At 39.7% G+C, this 24720-nt stretch overlaps 1 protein-coding gene and 1 long non-coding RNA gene across 6 annotated transcripts in view; one reads left to right on the top strand and one right to left on the bottom strand.

Moving 5' to 3' along the window:
• The window catches only part of TCF21 (transcription factor 21), a 34532-nt gene extending 31509 nt beyond the window's left edge, over positions 1-3023 (bottom strand). For 3 of the 4 annotated variants that reach the window (XR_004628136.1, XR_004628137.1, XM_034669171.1), the window contains exons 1-2: positions 2294-3023; positions 378-475 (exon numbers count right to left, since the gene is read on the bottom strand). Coding sequence is in view for 2 of the 4 variants with exons in the window: in XM_034669171.1 (XP_034525062.1) it covers positions 386-475; positions 2294-2743 (540 nt within the window). In the remaining 2 variants the exon portion in view is untranslated. Of the gene's footprint in view, positions 1-337; positions 476-2293 lie in introns of those variants that run through there. The other variant, XM_002922287.4, reaches the window with a different exon arrangement.
• On the top strand, positions 369-24187 carry LOC117803994. 2 transcript variants are annotated; one of them, XR_004628139.1, is made up of 4 exons: positions 369-501; positions 7562-7666; positions 8814-8924; positions 23919-24187. It is a non-coding gene; the product is annotated as an uncharacterized LOC117803994 (long non-coding RNA). The 2 variants fall into 2 exon arrangements; XR_004628138.1 differs by lacking the exon at positions 23919-24187 and adding an exon at positions 13214-13380.
• Positions 24188-24720: the final 533 nt, after the last annotated feature.

Here is a 24720-nt window from a genome sequence, read left to right as displayed (position 1 = left end):
TTTATAAATGTGACTGTCAAAGTCAGCTATTCTAGATCTACATTTTACAACATATTGTACAAAAGATACACATTGATAGGCTCTTATTATCTATTTATATATTTATAATTACATATTGCACTTGGACCAGCAAGGCTCGCAGAGTCATTCACGGTAGAAGTTAATAAAGTTAAATAGATGGGAATTTTTGTAAGTACAATTGATTTCCTCAGGTTTGGAAACGAATCTCCTCGTCGCTGTAAAGTGTTCTCGCGGGGGCGGGGGGGACAGGGAGAGGAGCGTTGCGAGGGGGAAGCAGAGACAGAGAGCAGGGAGGACAGGGGTCGCCTTCCCGGGGCCCGCTCCCCCCCGGGAGCGCGCCTTTCCCAGACTCGCACCTCCAAGGTCAGGACGCTGTGGTTCCACATAAGCGGCTCGCGGTCACCACTTCTTTCAGGTCACTCTCGGGTTTCCCGGCCACCATAAAGGGCCACGTCTGCAGGAGAGAAGAGGGTGGAGGAGGTAAGTGGCCTTGGAGGAGAGATGGGGTGGGATCGGAGCCGGAGACCAAAGGAGAGGGAGAGGTGAGGTCAGGCAGTGAGATGGAGAGACCCGTTATCTCTACAATTTGCTAGCGTTTTAGTGCGCCCTGTGGCTGGGTAAAGACAAAGCTTTGACGCCAAGTCACAGCTCGAGGTGGTAAAGCAAAGGGGTTCATCCTAAGGTGTAAGAGAAACCCCAAACAGGAGGCCCTTGGAAAGCCCAAAGGGGCTGCGGCCGTCGCACAGCCCGGAGGCAGCTGCTCCGTGAGCCTAAGCAGGGAAGCCGGGAAGGACCTCGTGCCAAGTGGACACCGGGTTCGAGGCAAAGTGGCCTTCGGGCGCCTCTTCTGAGGCCCTGGCCAGGTTTCCTGGCCCTCTGGCTTTCCTCCCCGTCTATTTTCCTACTGCCAACTTTCATTTCCTCCCTCTCAAACGCGGGCTTTTGCCACGGTTTCTAAATTAATCCCTGGCTTTTAAGGGGGGAAAATAATGCTAATAAAAGAATATACAGGTATGTTTTATTTAAGATCATCTTCCTACTGGGCTGAGGGAGCATTGCCTTTTCTCTTCTCCGAGGTGTTTTATAATAAAGCTCACTTAAGTTTCTTTATTCAAAGATGAACGCAGCAGCAGCTGTAAATGGAATGATTACTTTCATTTTAATTCCACATTTCAAAAAGCTATTTACTCATCTTTTTTCGAAAAAGAATAAATTTTTAATTAGGGGGAAAAATATTTACCAGGGCAAAATGTGGTTTTGCATCCCCTCCCCCCAATTCCTGAAACCAATTCAGTGAGAAGACAATTCAAAGCTTCAAACCTCTCCCGCTAGTACTGGCCGATAAGGCGACTTTTAAGAGGAAAACCTCTCATTCTTATCATATATAAACAAAGGTGCTAGAAAGTTGTGGTCTTTGTTTTTCTTTAGAGCCTGGAAGTCTTAACATTAAATCAAATAAAAAAGGAAACAAACTGTACTTCTTATATAGCAAAATGCATTTGAGAGAAAATTAGCCTTAATGAGCATTACTTTTTTGTTTTTTAATTTCAAAAGACTGACTGAATGGGCATTGATTTTGAAGATAAAATGCAACACTTTTCTAAATCTTCGATGAGAATGACTTATCGTAATATTATTTATTATATTTTAATATCGCTTGTTACACTAATATTTGTGAGAATTTACTTATTATGCTGATATTTGTTAGAACTTCTGGGATTTAAAAATGTTAATTTACCTATAAGAGAAGCGCCGACTACTTACGTAGTTTGGGACTTACATGACCATTATGGGGGCATGAATTTGCCCGTATCTAATGGTCTTAAGTATACTTGGGAAAGAAACAGAGTTGGGGGTTTGTACGTACAAAAATGAGAAAGGGAAAATCAAGTTCTTCAGCTAAAAGAAGAATAAAGGGATTAATAAAGTGCCTGCTGGACGCGCAGCATCTGGCCGGTGTGCCCTGTGCCACACCAGCCCTGACGGCGCTGGCGCGGGTTCGGGGATCCCTCCTCTTTGCCAGCTCAGTACACTTGCAAACTCTTAATTGGGCTGCCACGTCAAACACTTGCATAAATCATCCCCGCTCCGGCGGCTTGCAGGGCAGAGAGCGAGGGCCGGGTGGGATCTCCTGCAAAGGTCCCCAGAGGCGCGCCGGGCTGGTGGTGGCCGAGGTGCGCGCACAGCGCTCCCCCCCCACCCCCCGCCGACGGGGCTGGGGGAGCGCTGGCCGGGGGCCTTCGAATCGCCGCAGGCGCACCGGCGGACTTACCAGGTTGACCGGGTGAATGTACCCGTTCTCATACTTGTCGTTCGCCAGGATCTGCCTCAAGTGCGCGATGTAGCTGGACGCCAGCCTGAGCGTGTCCAGCTTGGAGAGCTTGGTGTCCGGGGGCACCCAGGGCAGGGTGGTCTTGAGCCTGGAGAAGGCCTTGCTCAGCACCCGCATCCGCGCCCGCTCGCGCGCGTTGGCCGCGTTGCGCTGGACCTGCTTCCCCTCCTGGCTGACGCCGCTCAAGGGGCTCTTCTTGGTGGGCGCCTTCCTCCTCTTGCCCAGGCCTCCGCGGCCCTTCTGGGGAGACCCCGCCTCGCAGTTGGAGCTCTCCTCGGTGCTCTCGTTGGAAGTCACAAACTCTTTGCTCGAGTCCATTTTCAGCCCGTCACAGTCCAGCATCTCCACCTCTTGAAGATCCTCCACATCGCTGAGGGAGCCGGTGGACATGTTTGGGGGAGAGGATGAGAGAGAGGCGGGGGGAGAGCGAGAGCGAGAGCGAGCCCCACACCAGTGGGCCCCCGGGTGTGGCGTGTGGGGCAGCCACCTCGTGTTGGGAATGGGAGTTGGGGTCTGGTTGAGTCTCACACCCCGTTCCCCTTCGCAGAGTTGGGAGAAGGCAGCGGGAGGGCTTCTGCGGGGAGGAACTCGGCTCCGTTTCCCCACCCCCGGAGTCGTGGCCGCAGAGGAGTGTGAGAGAGCGCTGAGGAATTTGGTGGACACTAGGAATTTATCTGGGGAATAGAGAGGCGGATCCTTGTAGCCCAGGGGAGGGGCCTGCTAGGCCCCAGCGGACGCTTAGACCCCTTTCACAACCCGAGGGAAACTCTTACGCACAGACCCTGATTTCCAACTTGTAATGTAAATCAACTCAATGGCGACACGCAAATACCAGTCACCTTTTCCACTTCAGCCAAAGAGGAGAGCGCCCCACCCACAGCCCCTCTCCAGGGCCATCTTCTCAGGCCGGCTTTCCCTCTTCCGAGGTCATAGCTGGTTGTTCCTGAGGACTTCAGGAAAATGACCAGATCCTTTTGCTCTTTCTGGGCCTTCCAAACACAAATCTCACAAGCACCCCCCCTGTCCTCTCTTCCCTGCAATTAAAACACCAATTAAAATCCAGACAGCGGTCAACTCCCTCCTGGCAACACCCCTAAGACACTGTGGCTTTACCAAAATATCTTCCCACCTTAACCTGGGTAAATGAACCAAGCAAGTGCTTCACTGAATCTTTAGGGTGATGCAGAGAAAGTACCAGAACATCGTCTGCACCTGGTCACTGTAAAGCTATCAAGGAACTGACTGTGTGTACACAAACATACTTGACCATCACACACCCAGGACAGCACGCACAGTGTAGTGGGAGTCGGGGGCAGTGAGACAGAGTCATATGAGTGTGTGGAAAGCATTTTGTTAATTGATAATCTTTTCTTGACAAAATTAAAACTTTCCCCTAAATTTCTTTCTAGAAATGCATTTAATGTCTTAAGAATCTTAGGTGCTCTCAGATATTATCTTGCCTGGGACTTGTTTTCTCCCTCCCAAGGCCTTAGCCTCTTCCTTAGGGCCTCTTAGCTACCTGGGGTTCCCCACATGAAGCTGGTATTACAGAACACTAAGCAGTATTATCCCTTTGGGGAAAGGTTTTTTTTGTTTTTTTTGTTTTTTTTTTTTCCTATCTCTAACTCCAGCCTGGACCATCTTTCCTGGAGAATAAGAAAATCTGGAGAGTGAGTGGAAAAGCAAAGGGAACCAGAAACCAAGAGATTGCATAAAATCAATGAAATAAAATTGGGGAGATGGAATGCATGAATCTCTCTTACTGATTCTTCGCCAGGTTTTCTTTCCTTGCAATTAGGCATCGAAGACGAGGGGCTGGAGCAAAGTGTAAGAGCAGCTTCTGAGCTTTTGGCTCACGCTCTGTACCCCTCTCCTACATTAAGATATCATATCTCTAATCCTGGCTCAGCTGGGAATTCACTAACCTCTAACGTTTTGTTTTGTTAGCAGGGTCTTGTTTGCTTTCCCCCATGCTGTAAACTAAACAGATTGTCAGCAAATCAGTCTTTATTAATGAATTAGTGAGAACCCCTCCCCATAATATCTTTGCCCAGGATCCAAAATTTGTTAATCACCAGCGTAGAGATTTATGAGCTCTCTTATTTTCTGTTGTTTGTGCAGGTGGAGATTTAAATGACCATATCCACCACCAAGATTTATTGTGAGAGTGATTGATGTTATAAACCAGGAACAGGACTCTTCCCACAGCAGGGATGACAGAAATATCAAGTTGAAGTTGCCTTTGTCCTCGTGAGCAACTGACCCAGTACTACAACAGAGAAAAAGTATAATAATTTAATCTGAGATCCAAGACAGCATTAAGAGAACACCCAGCAGGACTGTTAAACATTTCCCCACTGATTCCCAAACTAGTTTCTTTGATTTTCCCTCCCTTTTCTTGCTCTTAGGAAGACATGAAAGTTATTTTTAGGTTAAAAGAACTATGTGCAAGCAGGCGTTGGCCAGCACTTTGTGAAATGTGTGTTCGTACAGTTACTGAGATATCTGCAAACTAACCCCAATTTACTTATTTATTTACTTGGGCTCGGGAGTGGGATAATAGTTAAGAATCAGAACCATGGCCTTACCACATACCAAACTACTAAGCTGTATGGATTTTGCTTCTCTGAGCACTCTTTTGAGGGGACGGTGAAGGTCTGGTTTTCTGCCACACCTCAGTTGGTAGGCTGCTCGTGATGTTTGGGGGACAGCAGCAGTCCTAGAAAGAAGTACCGCTGAACAGACTTCTGCTATTTTTTCAAGGTCTGAAACTTAAGAAGAGCCATTTCTGGAAGAAAGCAGAACTAGCTTCATGCCACAAATTGGTTTACGTGCCTAGCAATTATTATTGTTTTTTTAGATAAGCGAGAATTAAGTCGACTTATCTTGTGGTGATACATTTAGACTGGGAAGGGCAACTGGGCTGGTAATGAACTTTGGGGTGTTTGTGAACACTTTCCAAGGGATGGTTACTGGTTTGGGATGTGAAGAAGGCTGTTATTTAGGTATCTTGATGTGAAGTCTTGAAGAAAGTACATTAATATAAATAATACTTTTTTCTTTCCTCTTGACATTTTTTTGTCTATCCCTGCTAATAAACACTAAGGGACAAATGGGTGGGAGAAATGCCTTATTGGATTCTACTAAGAAAACTAGTTAGGCTGTAACTTAAGCTGTGCCAAATTCTCCCCAAATATAAACTATATTCTGTGAGAAGAGAAGCACTTTTGAGAAGCTGTATTAACTCTTTCGATAACAAGAGAAATACTTTGAACATTACTGTTTCAAAACACCAACGAGAAAGCTCATGGTTTGAAAGCACAAGGTAGTCACTAAAAGCTCTTGCCTTACTTTTAAGAGAGTTTATGCCCCGGAGACATCTGGCCAATTTGCTGTACACTTCTAACGATTTGTTTTGCAAGAAAGACTATCTTTGAAAGATTTCAGTGCTAAGGAAAATCTATCTCCAAAGGTTGTAAAATGAAGATTAGGTGTAGAATGTGTCCTTGAACTTAAATCCTGGTTTATCAACTGATAAATTTTCAGGAAGTTCAAATTTGATTCAGTTGTGCTTGGATGAAATAATTTGCTTCCTTTTTTTATGAGAAGGAAAACATCACAGCCTTCTTTCGAACTGACTTCATATGCCATCACGTTTTTCCTAGGAGAGGGGGGAATTATGTTTTCAAATTAAAAATTTAATTCTTTTCTCATACTCCCCATTTTTTGACCGGGAAGCACACAGACTGGCAAATTGGTGAAACTGCCAATTCTCTTTTTTCCCTTTTGCTTTTAATGAATACCCCCTGATGTGTTTATTTGATGGTGACCACCACTTCAACAATGTCTGAACTTTCTGTGCAAATCAGTGCCTCTTTCTCCATTCACCAAAATTGTCACTGTACTGTTTGCTGCTAATTGATTGTTTTCCATCTCTTGCTTATAAGCCTATTGAAATCCGATTTTATTTATTTATTTTTTTACTATTTTTTTTTTAAGAGCGAGGGTAGGGAGGGAAAGAGGATAGAGAGAATCTTAAGTAGGTTCCACACCCAGTGCAGAGCCTGACACGGGGCTTGATCTCACAGCCCTGAGATCATGACCTAAATGGAAATCAAGAGTCTGACCCTTAACTGAGTAAGCCACCCAGGTGCCTCCCCTTTTTAATTACATTTTTTAACTGAATTTATATAGTGAGCATTATCTCTCCTTGTGTGTTCCAAATTGTGATGGTGCTGGCCTGTCATATTTGGCAGCCTAAGCAAGTAGAGCTCTAGGGAGGAGAGGTTGGTGACTATCTAAGGATAGTCAGTGTAGTGATGCGGGTGTTGCTGTTGTCTTTACCTGGCATCAATTCTGATCAGCAATCAGACGTCTTCTTTGTGTTCTCCTACCTGCTCTACCCTTTCCACATTTTATTCAACAAATTGTAACTCCAAACCCACAACACTAAGATTTAAAGCTGGCAAAAAAAAAAAAAAAACAAAAAAAAAACAACAAAACCCAGTGAAGTCCAAAGAAAATCCAAACTCATCATGGATTTTAGATCCAAGAAGCAACCTTGCATCCCACATGCTCCCTAATGTGGCTTTGAAAGCAGCCAAGCCCGTGCACATGAAGGACAGAGGTTACTTCAAGAAGCAAGGGGGCTGAAGGCAACTCAGGCAGATAGTGAGAGGTAAAACTTTACGAATTCAATTTCATGTCCTTCCAATCTTGTAATAGTTGTATCAGACCTACTCGATATCAGGAAAAAAGGAAGGAAAACCTGAACAACTCTCTAGTCAGGTGCTGGGTGAGGATCTCAACTTCCATTCTTCTATCTGATGGAGGATCTCTCCTTTCTCTTGTCACTATTAGGGAAGAGCTGCTATATGAAATGAAAATCTTAATAGAGATGTGTGCCAGAGACTTTCCACCCGTAACAGTGAAGTTTTAGAAAAGCTTGCTTGAAGACGACTTGTCTGTATCTTAATGTAAAGCCTGAGAGAAAATCCTCCCAAATTCTCCTAAAAAGAATAAATCTTGAGGGTTACATGAAAGATACCTGTAAAGCACATATATGCTAAACACGTTTATCGACGGCTATAAAACAGAGATGAGACAGTTTGCTGTCAACCTCCTTCCTGTCAGGTTAGGAGAAAATGTGCACTAGAATTGAAGCCTATTTCTGGTGATTATCTCCTTGTGATTATATCCTTGTGGCAGGTGCTTTTCGGCTGGAGGAGAGAAGAGTCATGGAGTTTAGATCGCAGGACCAGCAGCAAAGTACTGAATGTGACTCCCGACCTCAGGAACATGAAATATTTCCAGGTAATGTACTATTTTTAAATCGAGCCCCAAAGTAATAGATTGTCAGAATTGGAAGGGCTGAGGACCAAGGAAGGCCTGAATTGCCAAGAATTCTGTGCAGGTTCATGTAAGTCATCCGTGACCATAATGCCACTTGAACCTGTGTCCTGATTTGTCTTGTAATGCTTCTTCCGCAAAGCCAGAGCGTTTTGACTTGTTTTTCCTATTTGAATAACAATGAGATGTGTGAGAAAACTTCTATTCTATTATCCCCTGTAACAACTGAATCCTGAATTATGTAAAATGAGATAGATTTAAGCTGTTCCTGGGTATAATGCTGAGAACCTTGTCTAAAGGGGTTTTCCTAATGTAAGTTCCAGAACGACATTGGTAAAATCTCATCTCTACTATGAGGACCTGGTGGGCAGGCCTAGGGCCACTTATTCAATGAGCACATCACCCCTCTTTTCTCCATCTCCTCTGCTAAACTCTGGTTCAAGTCATCAAAATCTTTTACTCAGATGACCATGAAAGTTTCTTAGAGGATCTTTGTTTCCATTCCTGCCCTTCTAAAATCCATTTCCAACAGAGTGGTCAGAGTTATTCTCCTGCTTCAAATCCCTTAAAGCTTCCCATTGTGTTTGATATAAAGTCCAAAATTCCTTACCATGGCTGGCATGACTCTGCATGGATTACCACCTTCTAAGCACACTGGCCATGTCTGTGTCCCTCAACGACACTGTATCATTGCTTACCTCAGGACCTTTGTCCCTGTTCTTTCTGTTTGGATGCTTCTCTTTGGCTCTCTGCATGGTTGGCTCCTTATTTTTCAGGTCTGAGTTCAAATGTCACCTTCCATACAAGAATTTCCCTGAGCACCCACTTAGGAATATTTTGTCCCATCAACCCATTTTACTTATTAGTAATAAATAACAGTAGCCAACATTTACCAAATGTTCACCACAAATCAGACACTGTTGTAAGCATTTTCCAGATTAACCCGTTTAATTCTAATAGCAACTTGGTGAGATAAGAACCTTACGGATAAGAAAACTGACTCAAAGAGAGATAAAGAAATGCGTTTCATTCAGAAAGTTGTTGTTCCAGGTGTCCATTGTTGTGTAGTAACCCAAATTAGCGACTTAAGTTATTTCTCTTATTTCTGCAGGTTAACCAGGTTCCACTGGGTGGTTCTTACTTGGGGTGTCTCATGCTGTGGCAGCCAGAAGGCATCTGGAGCTGGAGTCATCTGAAGCCTCGATTAGGCTGAACATTGAAGGTGACTCTTCTTCTTTGTTCACATACCCAATGTCTCTGCCGGGATGCCTAGAACAGCTAAGGCCTGGCTGGGCATCTCTCTCTATGTAGCCTCTCCACATGGCTTCCTCAGCCTGGAAGTCTCATGAGCTTGAACTTCTTACATTGTAGCTGGCCTCCTTCTGAGTGAACATTCTACAAGACCCAGATAGAAGCTGAAAGTCTTCTTATGACTTAGCTTGGGAGGACATACAACATCACTTCTGTCCATTCTGTTGGTCAAAATCAAGTCATCGGGCCCTCCCAGAGTCAAGGGGGAGGGACCTATACAGGAATACGAATATCAGGAGGTATGGTTCATTGGCTGGGGCATGGATGGCTGTTGTCATCCTTGGAGGCTGGTTACTACAGTGAATAAATGGAAAACCAAGATTTAAACACAATCTGACTGTAGAGCCTTATTTTAAATAGTTAATGTGTGCCGAAGTTATTTTGTTTAATTGTGTTTACTTTATTATTGTCTGTTGACTTCCTCCCTCCCTTCCTCCCTCCTCACTATAATGAAAACTTTAGGAGTGCAGGGACTTTGTGTGCTTTGCTCAGTTTTGTGCTCAGAGCCTAGAGCAGGGCTGATACGTAATATGCACTTAATAAATAGTTGGCAAATGATGGAATGGATGGTTTAGACCACCGCATACGGAAGGTACACTGTAAACTGTAAGATATGCACATTATTTAGAGTACTAACTCCAAAAATGTGGTGGCTCAGACAAACCACAAATTTACCTCTGTCTCTCTCTTATCTGTGCAGGGGCCCCAGGGTAGATCAGTGAATGCTTCACAAAGACACACTGAGACTTGGGTTCCTTCTGTCTTGGTACTCTGCCATGGCTGAGCGGAAGTGGCTTCCCACACATAGGTGAAGTCAGCTTACCCTTACCCTTCTCAGGGAGGGGGAAAAAGAGGGTGAAGGGCAAGTGGATTTCTTATAATAAGATCTGGAAGCTGGACGTATCACTTCTGCTCCCGTCATATTGGCCTCTTTAGCTGGAAAAGGAGAGGTTTGGAAATACAGTCTCTAAATATGCTCAGCTTAAACTCAGAGTTGGGGGAATCCATTAGTAAAAAGAAGGAAAGCCAATTCAGTCTCTGGCAGTGTATTTGTAGCATAAAGGATTAAGTTAATATATATGGAATAGTAGAATAGTTTGTTTGATAGAAAAAAGGCAGATCACAAGTCTATGAAGTTTACAATTAGTTCAAATCAAGCGCTAGTGGGCTTCAGTTCTTATTTGGAGCTCAGAAAATTATTTAACAACCTACCTTTGACTGCATATGAGAAAGCACTCATCAATGTGCGTCATTCCAACCAATGTTGTCACTCATTTCTACTTAGTAAATGGCTTTATAAAGTTACTGTTTTGAGGATAGGCCTGTGAAAAATGTGAGGGTCGTTAAGGCTATTACTAACAACCATTGGCCCTCACTAAAGCCCCCTAAGTTGCTTATTTAATTTCTATCAATTTCATCATGTGGTGGCAAGGTTGAGAGTGAGTAGAAAGCTTTTTTCTCTCTTTTAAAAAAATTTATTTTTCTGACATACTTTCAAGATTTGATAATGGTTTACTGTCTTAGGTTGAGCTGCCATAGCAAACCTATGTTCTCATAGTTCTGGAAGCTGGAATTCCAAGAATAGGCTACCATCATGGTTGGTGTCTGGTGACAGCTCTCTTCCTGGCTTACAGATGGCTACCTTCTCCCTGTATCCTCCCATGGTCTTCCCTCTGAGTATGTGCAATGAAAGAGATCTCTCTCTTCTTCTTATAAGGCCACCAATCCTATTGGACCTACTCTTATGACATCATAACCTGAATTACCTCCTAAAAGTCTTATATCCAAATGCAGTCACATCTCTCTAGGGCTTCAACATATGAATTTGGCAGGGGAGGGGAGAGAACACAAATTGTAACTAGAAATGTGTGTTTTTTAATTCATTATTATTTCCAACTTTCAAATTACTCAGGGTTAAGAAAAATATGCCTAGGACACTTGTGTCATTTAAGGGTTTACTGTATATCAATGTAGTTATACCAATGTCAATGCCAACAACAAGAATAACAAACTTTCAGCATTGTTTGTCTCAGTTTTCTGTTTTGAGGAATCACTAGGAGGAAGAGCTTTAAATCCAGATTCATGGTCTATGACGAGGAGGGTCATCTGATACTCATTCCTAAAATTTGCAAAAGGCAATCCTCCTAGAGAAAGTAGGACCATTTTTTAGTCAGAAGCTCTAAATCAATTCTAAACAACCCATTAGTAGAAGAATCTAGGAATTCTTTATCTAGTGCCTTTGAATATACCACACAGCTCCCACACAGAAATAGACATGGGTTAGATCAATTCAGTAATAAAATTTGCCAAACGTTTTTGGGGGATTACTTATAGACAAAACAAACAGTGGATTAACTGCACTGGGGTCTTTTTAACTGGTCACTCTGACATATTTTAGATAAAGCCAGTATTATTTTCAGCTAGAATGTTAGGCAGATACTAAACTTCCCCTCTCATGAATAAGTGAGTTCTTTTTTTCTTTTAACCCAATTGCAAAACTGACCACAATGAGATAATCCGCCCAAGAAGGGTAGAGTAAAACACTTCTCAAGTAAATTTTGGTAGGAGAGTGAACTAAATGTTAAATGGACAATATAATGCTCTCACCCCACTGAATTATAAAACATGAATGTCCTTAAAAGGATCATGATTTTTGCTCTTCTTATTCTTTTCTCTTAAGTCACTGTAACAGAGTAGAACACTTTTGTACTGTGTACGAAGAGACCAGGTCCAAGTTCTGCTTACACAACTAACTAGTTGTGTAAACTCGAACTAGTCTTTTAATTTAATATTGCTGGGTTTTAGTGTCCTGCTTAACACGGTGATAGCAAGGATGGACCCCATGTTTGGGGTGCATTACCTGAGATGATATACGTAAAATGATTTAGTTTAGTGCTTAGCATGTAGAAAACATTTAAAAATATTGGTGGTAGTTTTGATGGTGGATGTTATAATTATCTCCAAGGCTCTTTTTTTTTTTTTTTTGAGATTTTATTTATTTATTTGACAGAGGGAGACAGCCAGCGAGAGAGGGAACACAAGCAGGGGGAGTGGGAGGGGAAGAAGCAGGTTCCTAGTGGAGAAGCCTGATGTGGGGCTTAATCCCAGAATGCCCGGATCACGCCCTGAGCTAAAGGCAGACGCTTAATGACTGCGCCACCCAGGCGCCCCTCCAAGGCTCTTTTTGACAGTAACATTCTGGATTTTTTTTTTTTTTTTTCATTTTCAATTTGGGATAGGGGTAGAATTATAAAAGATATAAGCCTTTCAATAAGAATAACAACACACAATAAATAAATGCTTTCTCTAAAAACAAAACCCTAAAAAAGTGTATGTGGTCAAGGAGGAGGAGTAATTTCAATAAAATCTAGAATTCTCTTATTTTGGATGAAAAGCAGCTATGGTGTCAGTCACAAAATTAAAATTCTATTCAGTATTAAGTTATGACTACTTTAGTCTTTCCCTTTACTTCCTGGTAATTTGAAGGATTGTTTCCTTAGCAATCATTACCCCCCCAACAAATTAAATTTATTTAGTCCAGACCATGGGGGAATATAGTATGTTTTGTAAGGGCCTCACAGCAAGTCAGTTATATCACCAAGCATTTGACCCTAGAGATAAAAATCATAACTCTCTACTATGCAAGTGACTTTGCTTTGAAAAAAAAAAAACTATCACCGAAGATTAAATATTAGATACAACCACTTTTATTTGGTATGGTTATTTAAAAATTGATACTAGGTTAGCATCCCTTTTGAATTTTTTGTGATATTTAAGAAATGTTAAAATTCTATAAATAAATGATTTTCCCTTTTGCCTGGGTAGGGGTACATTCTAAATCATTGTTGGGTTTCTTAACAAAAGAAAATGAGCTATTTACAATGAAAATGGTATGCCTCCTGCTTTTGGTTTTATATTACCAACTTTGAAAATTTTAGATCTCAGTAAAACAAATAAAACAAAACAAACAAAACTGTTCTCACCAATGGCTAAAATGATCACATCCTAGAATTCCGACCTCCAAGTTCATTCTCATAGAGAAAGGCCGACACCTTGAATAGCCCTTGTCTTTGGTATTCATGACTGACAAACATATTCAGAAATTTTAAAGCACATAACTTGTCTTCATTTCCTAAGTCTGCTATAACCAATTACGATAAACTGAGTGACTTTAAACAACAGAAATTTATTCTCTTACAGTTCTGGAATCCAGAAGCTGAAAATCGAGATGGTCATAAGGCTGTGCTCCCACCAAAGGCTCTAGAGAAGTATCCTTCCTTGCCTCTTCCAGCTTCTGGTGGCCTCACGTGTTCCCTAGCTTGTGGCCACATTACTTTGCTCTCCATCTTTATCAGCATAGAGACTTCTCTTTGTGTTCTGCATCCTTTCCCGTCTTTTATAATCATACTCTCATTAAATTCAGGGCGCACTCTAGTCCAATATGATTTCACCTTGATTCTTACCTTAATTATATCTGCAAAGATCCTATATCTGGATAAAGTCACATTCTGAAGTTCTGAGTAGACATGAATTTTGGGGAGTTACTTCAGCCCACTCTAAGTCTCCATTTTGTGACTTACACTACCTATGACCCTGAACAAAGATCTCACATTGGGTCCCCAAGGACTGAAACAATCAGGGTGGGTAAAAGAATATATTTAGTCATTTATTTGCATTGTGAAGAAATTAAGACTTACATTGGATCTTTTTATATATATGGGGAATGCAGCCAAACTTTACTTCTAGTGATGGGGGGAATCCCCAATCAAGAAACCAAACACACAAAAATGCTTTTTACAATGACAGTCCTCAATAAAAGTTTTAAACTTACAGAACAGAAGGAAAATAATCATACCTTTCTAATAATATATTTACATCTGATTTCCCACTAAATGGAGACAAGTAATAGAATCATGAAGCTTCTATTTTAATATTACTCAAATACGTACTGTATTATTTTAGTTTTTATGTATGTATTTATGTTCCTATACATTTCAAGTATTATGAAAGATTAAGTCTTAAAAATTATCTGAGAACTGAACTAATTATTGCATGTATTGTTCACTATTTTGCCTGTAAGGAGAAATTTTAAAAATTAGTCTATAGTTATATTAAGAAAAGCATGAAACTCTTAAGTGTTTCACCTTTGAATATTTTATCTCTACCAAGTAACTACTTGATTCCCGTTATTTTGCATTCTTAGCTCCCTCTTAAAATGACTTTCTTTAAAAAGTGTTCAAAGTCTTGAAGCAATGTCCATAATAGCCAAACTATGGAAAGAGCCCAGATGTCCATTGACAGATGAATAGATAGAGAAGATGTGGCATGTATATACAATGGAATATTACTCAACTATCAAAAAGGATGAAATCTTATCACTTATGTTGTGGATGGAACTGGGGGACAGTATGCTGAGCAAAATAAGTCAATCAGAGGAAAGATGATTATCATATGGTTTCACTCATTTGTGGAATTTAATAAATAAAGCACAGGAACATAGGGAAAGGGAAGGAAAAATAAAATAGGACAAAATCAGAGAAGGAGACAAACCATAAGAGACTATAGGAAAAAAACTGAGGGTTGCTGGAGGGGAGGTAAGTGGGGGGATGGGTAACTGGGTGATGGGCATTAAGGAGGGCATGTGATGTAATGAGCGTTGTGTATTATATGCAACTGAGAATATACTGGACTTTACATCTGAAACTAATGATACACTATATGTTAACTAACTGAATTTAAATAAAATAAGTTATAAAAAAGAAAGTGTTCAAAGCCAGTATCTAATGCTGGATAATCTTAGAATAAATATGATGTCCCTCCCCATTCCTTGTAGACTTTTAGCTATTGGATCAAAAGTCTCATAGAGGGGCGCCTGGGTGGCTCAGTAGTTAGGCATCTGCCTTTGGCTCAGGGCCTGATCCCAGGTCGCTGGGATCGAGCCCCGCATCGGGCTCCCCGCTTAGCCAGAGGCCTGCTTCTTCCTCTCTCATTTCCCCTGCTTGTGTTCCCTCTCTCACTGGCTGTCTCTCTCTCTCTGCCAAATAAATAAATAAAATCTTAAAAAAAAAAAGTCTCATAGACTTCCCAAACAATAGCCAGCCTTAGAAACACTATGTAAATTATGCAAATTTGGTGGTATTTCTTTTGTTTTCTTATTTATGATAATTTTTTTCATTGTGGAAGAAGCTTGGTAAAACAGATTTCTTTTTTTTTCCCCCTTTGGGTTCTTTCAATTGTATTATTACTTCTACACTGAAAGGTTAGGATATACTTTCTTTTTTAGATTAAAAAAAATCTTAATTTAAAAGATGACATGAATATGGTACAACCAAGGAAAATTTATTCTGGGCACAGGTAAGGATCTGTGTTGTTTGGGCATTTGGTGGAAGCTGGAGCCAGGGAGGACCAGGATCCACTTCAACAGGCTGCTCTGCCCAGCTCAGGTGCTGTTCTGTCCCTATCTCTGCTCACAGAAACTAGCTTACCGCTAAACCGGGACAGCTAACTGAATTTCTCTTCTTTTTCATGGCATAGCAAATCTTGGGAGTACACAACATTTTCTTCTTTTAAAAATTTTTTTCAAGGTTTTATTTATTTATTTGAGAGAGATTGAGAGAGAGAGAGCATGAGCAGGGTGGAGGGGAAGGGGGAGAGTGAGAAGCAGACTTCCCACTGAGCAGGGAGCCCAGAGGGAGGACCCTGGGATCATGACCTGAGCTGAAGGCAGATGCTTAACTTTCAGGAGAAAAAAAAAAAAACCTGACACTGGATTGTCCTGATGATGAAAGTTCTTAGTGGTGTTTGTTTTCTTTCAGCTGTATTCTTTTGTTAAAAAATAAAACATATATAAAAACAACTCATGTTGTATTAGACGTCTGTCGTTGGTACTAGAAATGTTATTGCCACATACCATGTGAAACTGGTTGGAAGAATAATGTTATCTTAAGCTTCTGTAGACTTTTTTTATCCTTTACCTATAAAAAATACAGGAATAAAACATTCTTTCTCACATCCCAGAACACTCATGAATTTTTAAAGCAATTGATTGACATTTATTTAAAAAAATTATTCAAAGTGCTGTAGAAACTCATTTCTATTGAGAAACCAAATACCTGGACCCATATTCTTTTTTTCATAACATAAAAAAAAACTGTCATGCAAACAAGGCTGATGGCTACTCATAAGTTGGCAGCACACTCTGTCATCCTACAATTTTCTCTACAGGGAAAACGTTGAAAGCAATGATGCCCTTTTTTTTGAATGCTTGTTTCTGGAATGTTCGACTCTACACCAACACACTTCACTTTGTTGTTTGTCTCTCTATAAAACCATTAGGGGGAACTTTCAACATTAGGACAACCCAGTGCCAGTTTTTTTTTTTTCTCCTGAAATATAAAGATAACTGATAAAACTAAAATTGTGGGAAAGAGCTTTAATGATCTGAACAATTGCCTTCCTTCTCTGTTCTACAAATATAATTATAAACTAAAAAGTATTTTTTAATATTTTAGCTTTCTTATATTTCTTATCTTTTAGTTTTAGATCTCATCCATATTCAGGTAAAAATGCTCTGTTTTATATTTAAAATTATATCCAATAGAGGGGGATCAAATTTGCCAAGTTATCCTTTTATTTTTGGCTTTTTTAGTTTGTTTCCTTTAAAGGTATGTTTGGTGCGCAATGTTCCACTCCAGTTAACAACTACCACATCACAAACCAAGCTTGCAAAACAGTGAAAACAAAGATACTTAAATGCCTCTGACAAAAGAAGAGAGGGTTTAAAAAGAGTAGGCAAGTCATAAGTTATGATGAGGGCCATGAGTAACTCTATAGGGTAAGTAACTATTGACCTGTCCACGGAGGTACTGAAACCTCTCCCAGAGCTCCAGGAAGGAAAATAAAGTGTTAGTAGAAGTTTCCTGTAATCCTTCCTCTTCATGACATAGGATCCCTTGGGAGATCTGCTGCTGTTTTAGGATTTCTCTACTTCTATGTGGAGCAGCGGTGATTTTTCCAATGTCATGTTCCAGGTCCCTTAGCCAAGTGATCCCACTCATTCTTGGTGACATGCCATCTCCATGGGCAGGCCTTCTCAAGATGCCGATCTCTCATATTTGAGTTTTACTTTTAAATGGGCTCATTAAATGTCCATGTAAATGTTAAAATTTAGCTGACTGAAGCTGTTTCTTCAAAAGCCCAAACAACTTATGATTGCATTAAGTAAATCAAACACACACAAACACTAAAAAGAATCCAATTTAGTAGTTCAGAGACATTATGAAAGCATTTTAATTTTTGGAGTATTATTTGGAGTATTTATTTTCTGGAGCATATTTTAAAAGTATTTTTGGATTTTATTTTGGAGCATTTAAAATATTTTTAAATATTTTATATTTTGGAGTATTTTTTGGAGTATTTAATTATTGAAGTATTATTTAAATAAAATTCAGCCTTACAATTCAATGATTTTAGTGAATGTACAGAGTTGTGCAGTTATCACTGCAATCCAATTTTAGACCTTTCCCATTATTCCAAAAAGTTCCCACTTGCCCATTTGCAGTTAATTTTCACTCCTGCCCCCAGCCTTAGGCAATCATTGATCTGCTTTCTGTGTGTGTAAATTTGCCTTTTCTAGACAAATTATATAATTTATAAATCACATAAATCAGAAAATATATGATTCTCTCTTTGCATTTTCCTTTTTTCACTTAGCATAATGTTTTGAAGGCTCATCCATATTATAGTATATATTAGAATTTGTTCCTTTTAACTGATGAATGATATTCTTGCATTTTAATTTTTAACCAGGTATTTGGCATAATATGGAAACACAGAGCCAACTAAATTAGTATTAATTTAGTATTAAGACTTTAGTATTAACAACTATATGCTAAGTGTTTTAAAGAAAAACAGTGAGATAAGTATTTTCTCTTAATTTTTGAAAACTGTAATGGAATATGATGACTAGCTTCTCATAGTTTCTATTTAGGTTTCTTACGGAAATAACGCTGCAGTTTGTTCTGGGAAGGCTGTAACAGAGTTAGCAGGTTTTTAAATATGTATCAATAACTCCTGAGAGAGAAACTATGTTCCTACCATGATCTCTGTATACAGACACTGGCTGGGATATATTCTTCCCCCCTCTAGTGCCCCAGGTTACAGTAGATGCGAAGAAAGAGAAAAAAAAATGAGTAACAGTGTAAGACAGAAAATAAAGGGTTAAAATTACACAGCAGGGAAAATTACACAAACTACAATTACACTCAACATTATGGATTAATCACAGGAATGAAACGTTGAATGAGAAATCAAGCCACAGAAGACTCACCGTGTTAAGGTATATATAAATATACACACACACACACACACACATGCATATATATATATATATACACACATATATATATATGTATATATATATATATGTAAAGTCAGTATAGCGATTTTATCTAAGGGTAGTAGAAGGATGTTTCTGAGGGAGCACAAAAATAGATTCACTGGTATATTAAGTAGATTCTAGGTATTTGCCTTCGTGTGTCTGGTGAGGGTCCGTTTCCTGGTTCTGTCTTTTCCCTGCGTCCTCACCTGGTAAGAGGGGCTAAGGAGTTCTGTAGGGTCTTTACTCTCAGACCACTAATCCCATTCATGAGGATTCTGCTCTTATGACCTGGTCATCACTCAAACACCTCACCTCCAAATACCATGACATTGGGGATTAGCTTTCAACATATGAATCTGGGGGGAAAACAAGCATTCATAAGAGTGGTTTTTATTAGCATGTTCATAACTTACATATGTATTGTATAAATTTCTTTTGTGTGGATTAAATATTGTATAATTATATCCTTGTGTGATATAAACCATGAAACAAGCCTGATACAACCCACATATTTTATGAAGTCATTAACTAATCCTGTCTTCTCAAAATGATGTGGAAATAGATTCTTCTTTCTTTCTTTCTTTTTTTTTTCAAAGATTTTATTTATTTATTTGACAGAGAGACAGCCAGCGAGAGAGGGAACACAAGCAGGGGGAGTGGGAGAGGAAGAAGCAGGCTCCCAGTGGAGGAGCCTGATGTGGGACTTGATTCCAGAACGCTGGGATCACGCCCTGAGCCGAAGGCAGACGCTTAATGACTGCGCTACCCAGGCGCCCCTAGATTCTTATTTCTAATAAAGCCATTCTTTGATAGTATTAAATATTTCAATGTTAACCTTCAAAAGAAAATCTGCAATCTCATCTCCAACAGTATGCCAGGAAGGACTACCTGTTGAAATTGGTAACTTTAGTGAGGCCAAACAATTTTTTACAGACTGAGTATCTTTGGGGTTCACTGCCTTTGGGATCGATTATCCAGTTCTCTTCCTCATTCACCTTTTGGGACTTTTCACTACTCATTAAGCACTTCCATTAGAGAGGAGGGAAAGGAAAGGAGAGGAGGTGAAATTCAAAACGCCCAATGTTATTTCAGTGTTGGTTAGCAAGCTGGGCTGGTAAGAGCTATAGGACAGGCGCTGAAATTAATGGCCATGCTAAATATTTTTGGTTATCTGGGAAATTCACTTTAAGATGTTTTTTCTTACATTTTTTAGACAGAGTTCCAAATAAAAATGGGCCTTTGGGATGGGTTCTGCCTCAAGTGACAGAAAACCCATTGTGGTATAAGCAAAGGGAAATTTATTGGCTCTTACAGGTGAAAAGTCCAAGGATATAGTTGGGTCAGTACCTCCAGGTTTACCTCTAAAATTCATCATTAGAACTCAGCCCACATTTATCCTCTGCCTCCTCAGGAGTTGACTTCTGTATCAGGCTCCAAATGGAATCAGAATCACTGCCTGAAAGTTTGAAGACACTTACTCCCAGGTAGTACCTCAGTGGAAAAGGGAGAAATACTCTTTTCCCACAACTCCAGCAAAAGACCTCATGGAGACTCAGTGACTCTGACAGGCTCACTGAACACCACAGAGACTTCACCTTGAAAAAGTCTGTGATTACCTGCTTTATCTAGTCTTCCCCCAGGTAAAGGTAAAAACCTTGAGCATGTTGGGGCACCTGGGTGGCTCAAGCAGTTAAGTGTCTGCTTTGAACTCAGGTCATGAGCTCGAACCCCATGTCTGACTTCCTGTTCAGTGGGGAGCCTGCTTCTCCCTCTCCTCCCGCTCGTGCTCTCTCTTGCTATCTCTCTCTCAAATAAATAAATAAAACCTTTAAAACGCACAAACAAACAAGCAAAACACACCTCGAGCATGTCATATCTGTGATCTTCACTTCCACTTCCTCTAGTCCTTGTAATCAGGGTTCTTTTCTTACCAGTATTTTGAACTTGCTTTTTTAAGGCCATCATCAATTTCTGATGATAAAAACAATGGTCTTTTCCTGTTTTTCATCTTCTTTGGTTTCTTCATACATCATTGATTTATTATAAAAATCACATATGTTTTATTACCATTGTATCCAAGTTATGCATAAGTGTGGTTCAAACAAAGCAGAAATATCTCAATCAAAAAATGAAAGTCACATATCATACTTTTTCCAATGCCCTCTTTTCTAATGTGGGCGTTGCCAAGTACTGAAAGTTCACCAACTACTGTGTTCTATGTCTATCTATCATCTATCTAAATATAGGCATACCTTGCTTTACTGCACTTTGCAGATACTGGTTTTTGTTTTTTGTTCTTTTTATTTTATTTTTTTTAAGATTTTATTTATTTATGTGACAGAGAGACAGCCAGCGAGAGAGGGAACACAAGCAGGGGGAGCGGGAGAGGAAGAAGCAGGCTCCCTGTTGGGTTTCCCTATTCCCTGAGATGCAACAATATGGAAATTAGGCCAATTAATAACCCTACAATGGTCTCTAAGTGTTCAAGTGAAAGGAAGAGTCAGACGACTCTCACTTTAAATCAAAAGCTAGAAATGATCACACTCAGTGAAGAAGGCACATTGAAAGCTGGGATAAGCCAAAAGCTAGGCCTCTTGCACTAAACAGTCGAGTTGTGACTGCAAAGGGAAAGTTCTTGAAAGAAATTAAAAGTGCTACTCTGGTGAACACACTAATGATAAGAAAGTGAAATAGCTTATTGCTGATAGAGAAAGTTTGAGTGGTTTGGATAGAAGATCAAACCAACCACAACATTCCCTTCAGCCAAAGGCTAATCCAGAGCAAGGCCCTTAACTCTCTCCAATTCTGTGAAGGCTGAGAGGGGTAAGGAAGCTGCAGAAGAAAAGTTTGAAGCTCATACAGGTTGGTTCATGAGATTTAAGGAAAGAAACCATCTCAAGAACATTGTGAGGTGAAGCAGCACCTGGTGATGTAGGAGCTGCAGCAAACTATTTAGAAGTTCCTGCTAAGATCATTAATAAGGGTGGCTACACTAAAAAGATTTTTCATACAGGCAAAACAGCCTTCTATTGGAAGAAGATGCCATCTAAGACTTCCATAGCTAGAGAGGAGAAGTCAACAGCTTAGCCTGGTTTCAAAGCCTGAAAGGACAAGCTGACTCTCTTGTTAGAGGCTAAAGCAGTTAATGACTTTCAGTTGAAGCCAATGTTTGTTTTTCATTCCAAAATATTCTAGGGCCCTTAATAATTATGCTAAATCTACTATAATCTAAATCTACTACATGGAACAATAAAGACTGTAGGATAGCATATCTGTTTGCAATATAGTTTACTGAATATTTTAAGCCCACTGTTGAGACCTATCGCTCACAAAAAAGATTCCTTTCACAATATTACTGCTCATTAACAGTGCCCTTGGTCATCCAAGAGCTCTGATGGAGATGTACAATGAGATTAATGTTTTCATGCCTGCTAACACAGCATCTTTTCTGTAGCCTGTGGATCAAGGAATCACTTTGACTTTCAAGTCTTACTATATAAGAAATGCATTTTGTAAGGCGATAGCTGCCTTAGATGGAGATTCTTCTGATTTAAAATTTTCTCTTTGCTTGTATCTACTACATACATTATGCTGTCTTCACATTATCTTTGATCACCTGTTTTATTTTCACTGTGTCTTCTTACACACATCACCTAAATGTGAGTTCTCCCTAAGGTTCTGTTGCTGCTCTTCTCATTTCCTCCCTTTACATTTAATGATCATATCCATTTTCAAGTCTTTAATTAGCATTTCTATACATATAGTTCTCTAATTAGGTCTTTATGCTGGATTTGATTCCTAAAGGACTAAGTATGAATTTTCCTATGCCCCCTGGTCATTTCTATATAAATATGTCTCATAGGTAGGATGTCCAAAACTAAGATCTTTACTTTCTTTTTTAAACTTACTATTATTTTTTTTTAAGATTTTATTTATTTATTTGACAGAGAGAGACACAGACAGTGAGAGAGGGAACACAAGCAGGGCGAGTGGGAGAGGAAGAAGCAGGCTCCCAGTGGAGAAGCCTGATGCGGGGCTTGATCACAGAACGCTGGGATCACGCCCTGAGCTGAAGGCAGACGCTTAAGGACTGTGCCACCCAGGTGCCCCATAAACTAACTTCTTTATGTCAACATTGATGGGAAGGAAGCCTTGGTTATTGATAAGAAGGAAGAATTGGGATTACAATGAACCAGAATTTTCAGAGGCTTCCAGCCAGATCAAACCATCCCAGGACTAAATTATGCAAGAGAATAAAAATAAGGTTTTAGAATGATGATAAAGCAAAACTGTAAAAATAACTCTAAAAAATAAGCATCAAACAGAGAAAATAGCTAAGGTTGTGAGGTATCAAAAATTATCTGTCAGAGACATATTTAAAAAATTATGGTGATCAAAATCCAACCATCAAAAGGTGCCCAATTAGATCATCATTGGTTAGGGTTCAAATCATCTTAGGTGGTATGAACAGGCACTGTGCTCCATATAATTGGTTAGCTGGTCAATAATCCAGATTAACTTTAGTTTGTGTAAAAACATAGTCCTTCTTCTCTGAGTTTTGTAATAATGTAAGAAGGGATATTTAGCTGTTAAGAACAGTGATGACTATGCAAATGGTTAAAATTGAAATACTTCCATTCAGGTTGGTAAATATTCCAACTTTACCATGTACCTCCTGGATCCTTTGCACTTCTGCAGATCTCCCCTGATTTAGGTACTGAAGGGTTTATGCCTGGGGCAAGGGGAGAGGGAGGAAGGAGGGGGAGCTTGGGAGCTTGCTTCAGTATTACAGGCATCCAGTTTTGATCGGTCAATGATACTAGTTGTTAGATATTTTGAATATCATCTGTCTAGAATGTGGAAAATAATTTTGAAAATGAGAGTAAATATAGGGAAAATGAAGAAGCAAATTTTAGTTCAAGGTATGAATACACTTTAATCCATTTATGTATAGTAAGAAANTGAAAATTTTTTGTTAAAATATAGGGTTTTTAAAAATTTATTAGTTGTATAATCATGTTTGCTTTAATTACTATAAAATCAATAAACTTAATAAACTGACAATATCAAAGTACAAGCAATAGGGATTATTCCTGTCCAAGCAGGATTCTCCTTAACTATATCAACTAATGCTATAAATATGCCTAACCATCCATGCCATCTCTCAGGCTCCTTTCACCATTTGGCAAATGTTTACTAGAACTTTCCATATGTCAAGTAACAAACAAGGCCCTGTTGACTTTATCACTCACCTGTCTCTTGAGCATCTTCCTCCCCATCTGACTCATGAGGTTGCAATTCAAGATGCTTGGTTAGGCACAGCACACGGTTTGAAGCAATGGGCTGTCCCTGTAAACTGCACATCAGCAGATGCCAATGATGGATGGGCTTCTTTTTCTCATTTGCCCCATGTTTTGAATTCAAATTAAATTTGTGCTTCAAATAAAAGGATGAGTTAGTTTGACTACAAAATAGTTCTTATGCAAAAAGGGTCTTTAATTTCCTGTGTCCCTTATTTTCTTTCAGTGAACTCACTGCTGGAAGGAAATGGGTACCTGTGAGAGCAGAAGAGCACAGTCCAGTTTGGAGCCAGATGGGTTATCCCACCTCTGCTTCTTGCTGTTGTAGGAGAACTTGGGCATGATCAACCTCTTCTAGCTCTACGAAGATGTTACAAAGATGAAGTGCTATCACACACCCACACCCACACCCACACCCACTAACGCATCCTAAGTGCTCAGTACTTATTAACTCTTACTTGACATACTCTATAGTGTGTTTCTTGAATGCTCCAGGTGAAAGTTCCTTTCTCTTCCATTTTCTCTAGATAAAACATATTATTTCTCTGATCATTTAGATATATACCTTAACCTAAAGTTTCTAGAGAAATTAATCATTGTAGCGTGTGAAATATGAACTTCTAGTGAATTGTAAGCTATCAGTTCCAATCCTGCATGCTTGAGCAAACCCACTCACTATGAAGGTCTCTATATAATAAAATAAAGCTCATGGTATTAATTGATGTATTTTTAATAAACAGTGACTAAAACACTAACTTCAAGACAACTAAAATATTTCAGCTGTTCTTAAGATTTTTATTATGACAGAATTACATCTGTATCATTGTTATAATTTTGAGGCGACTACTAAGCTTTGTTATACAAACATAAGACCACCTTTCTGCCATATAACCTTTAAAGAAGTTAAAAGTAAAGGAATATAGTTGAAAAAATCTGTGTCCTATGCCTTTCAAATGACCAAATTTCACTGTGACAAAATTATATTTTACATTTCTTCAATGCATTTGGTAATTTCATAGAAATACAGG

The sequence above is a fragment of the Ailuropoda melanoleuca genome, chromosome 10 (genome assembly GCF_002007445.2).
Source record: "Ailuropoda melanoleuca isolate Jingjing chromosome 10, ASM200744v2, whole genome shotgun sequence".
Classification (NCBI taxonomy): Eukaryota; Metazoa; Chordata; class Mammalia; order Carnivora; family Ursidae; genus Ailuropoda; species Ailuropoda melanoleuca.
Note: the sequence above shows the minus strand (reverse complement) of the source record. Positions and strands in the feature narration are given on the sequence as shown.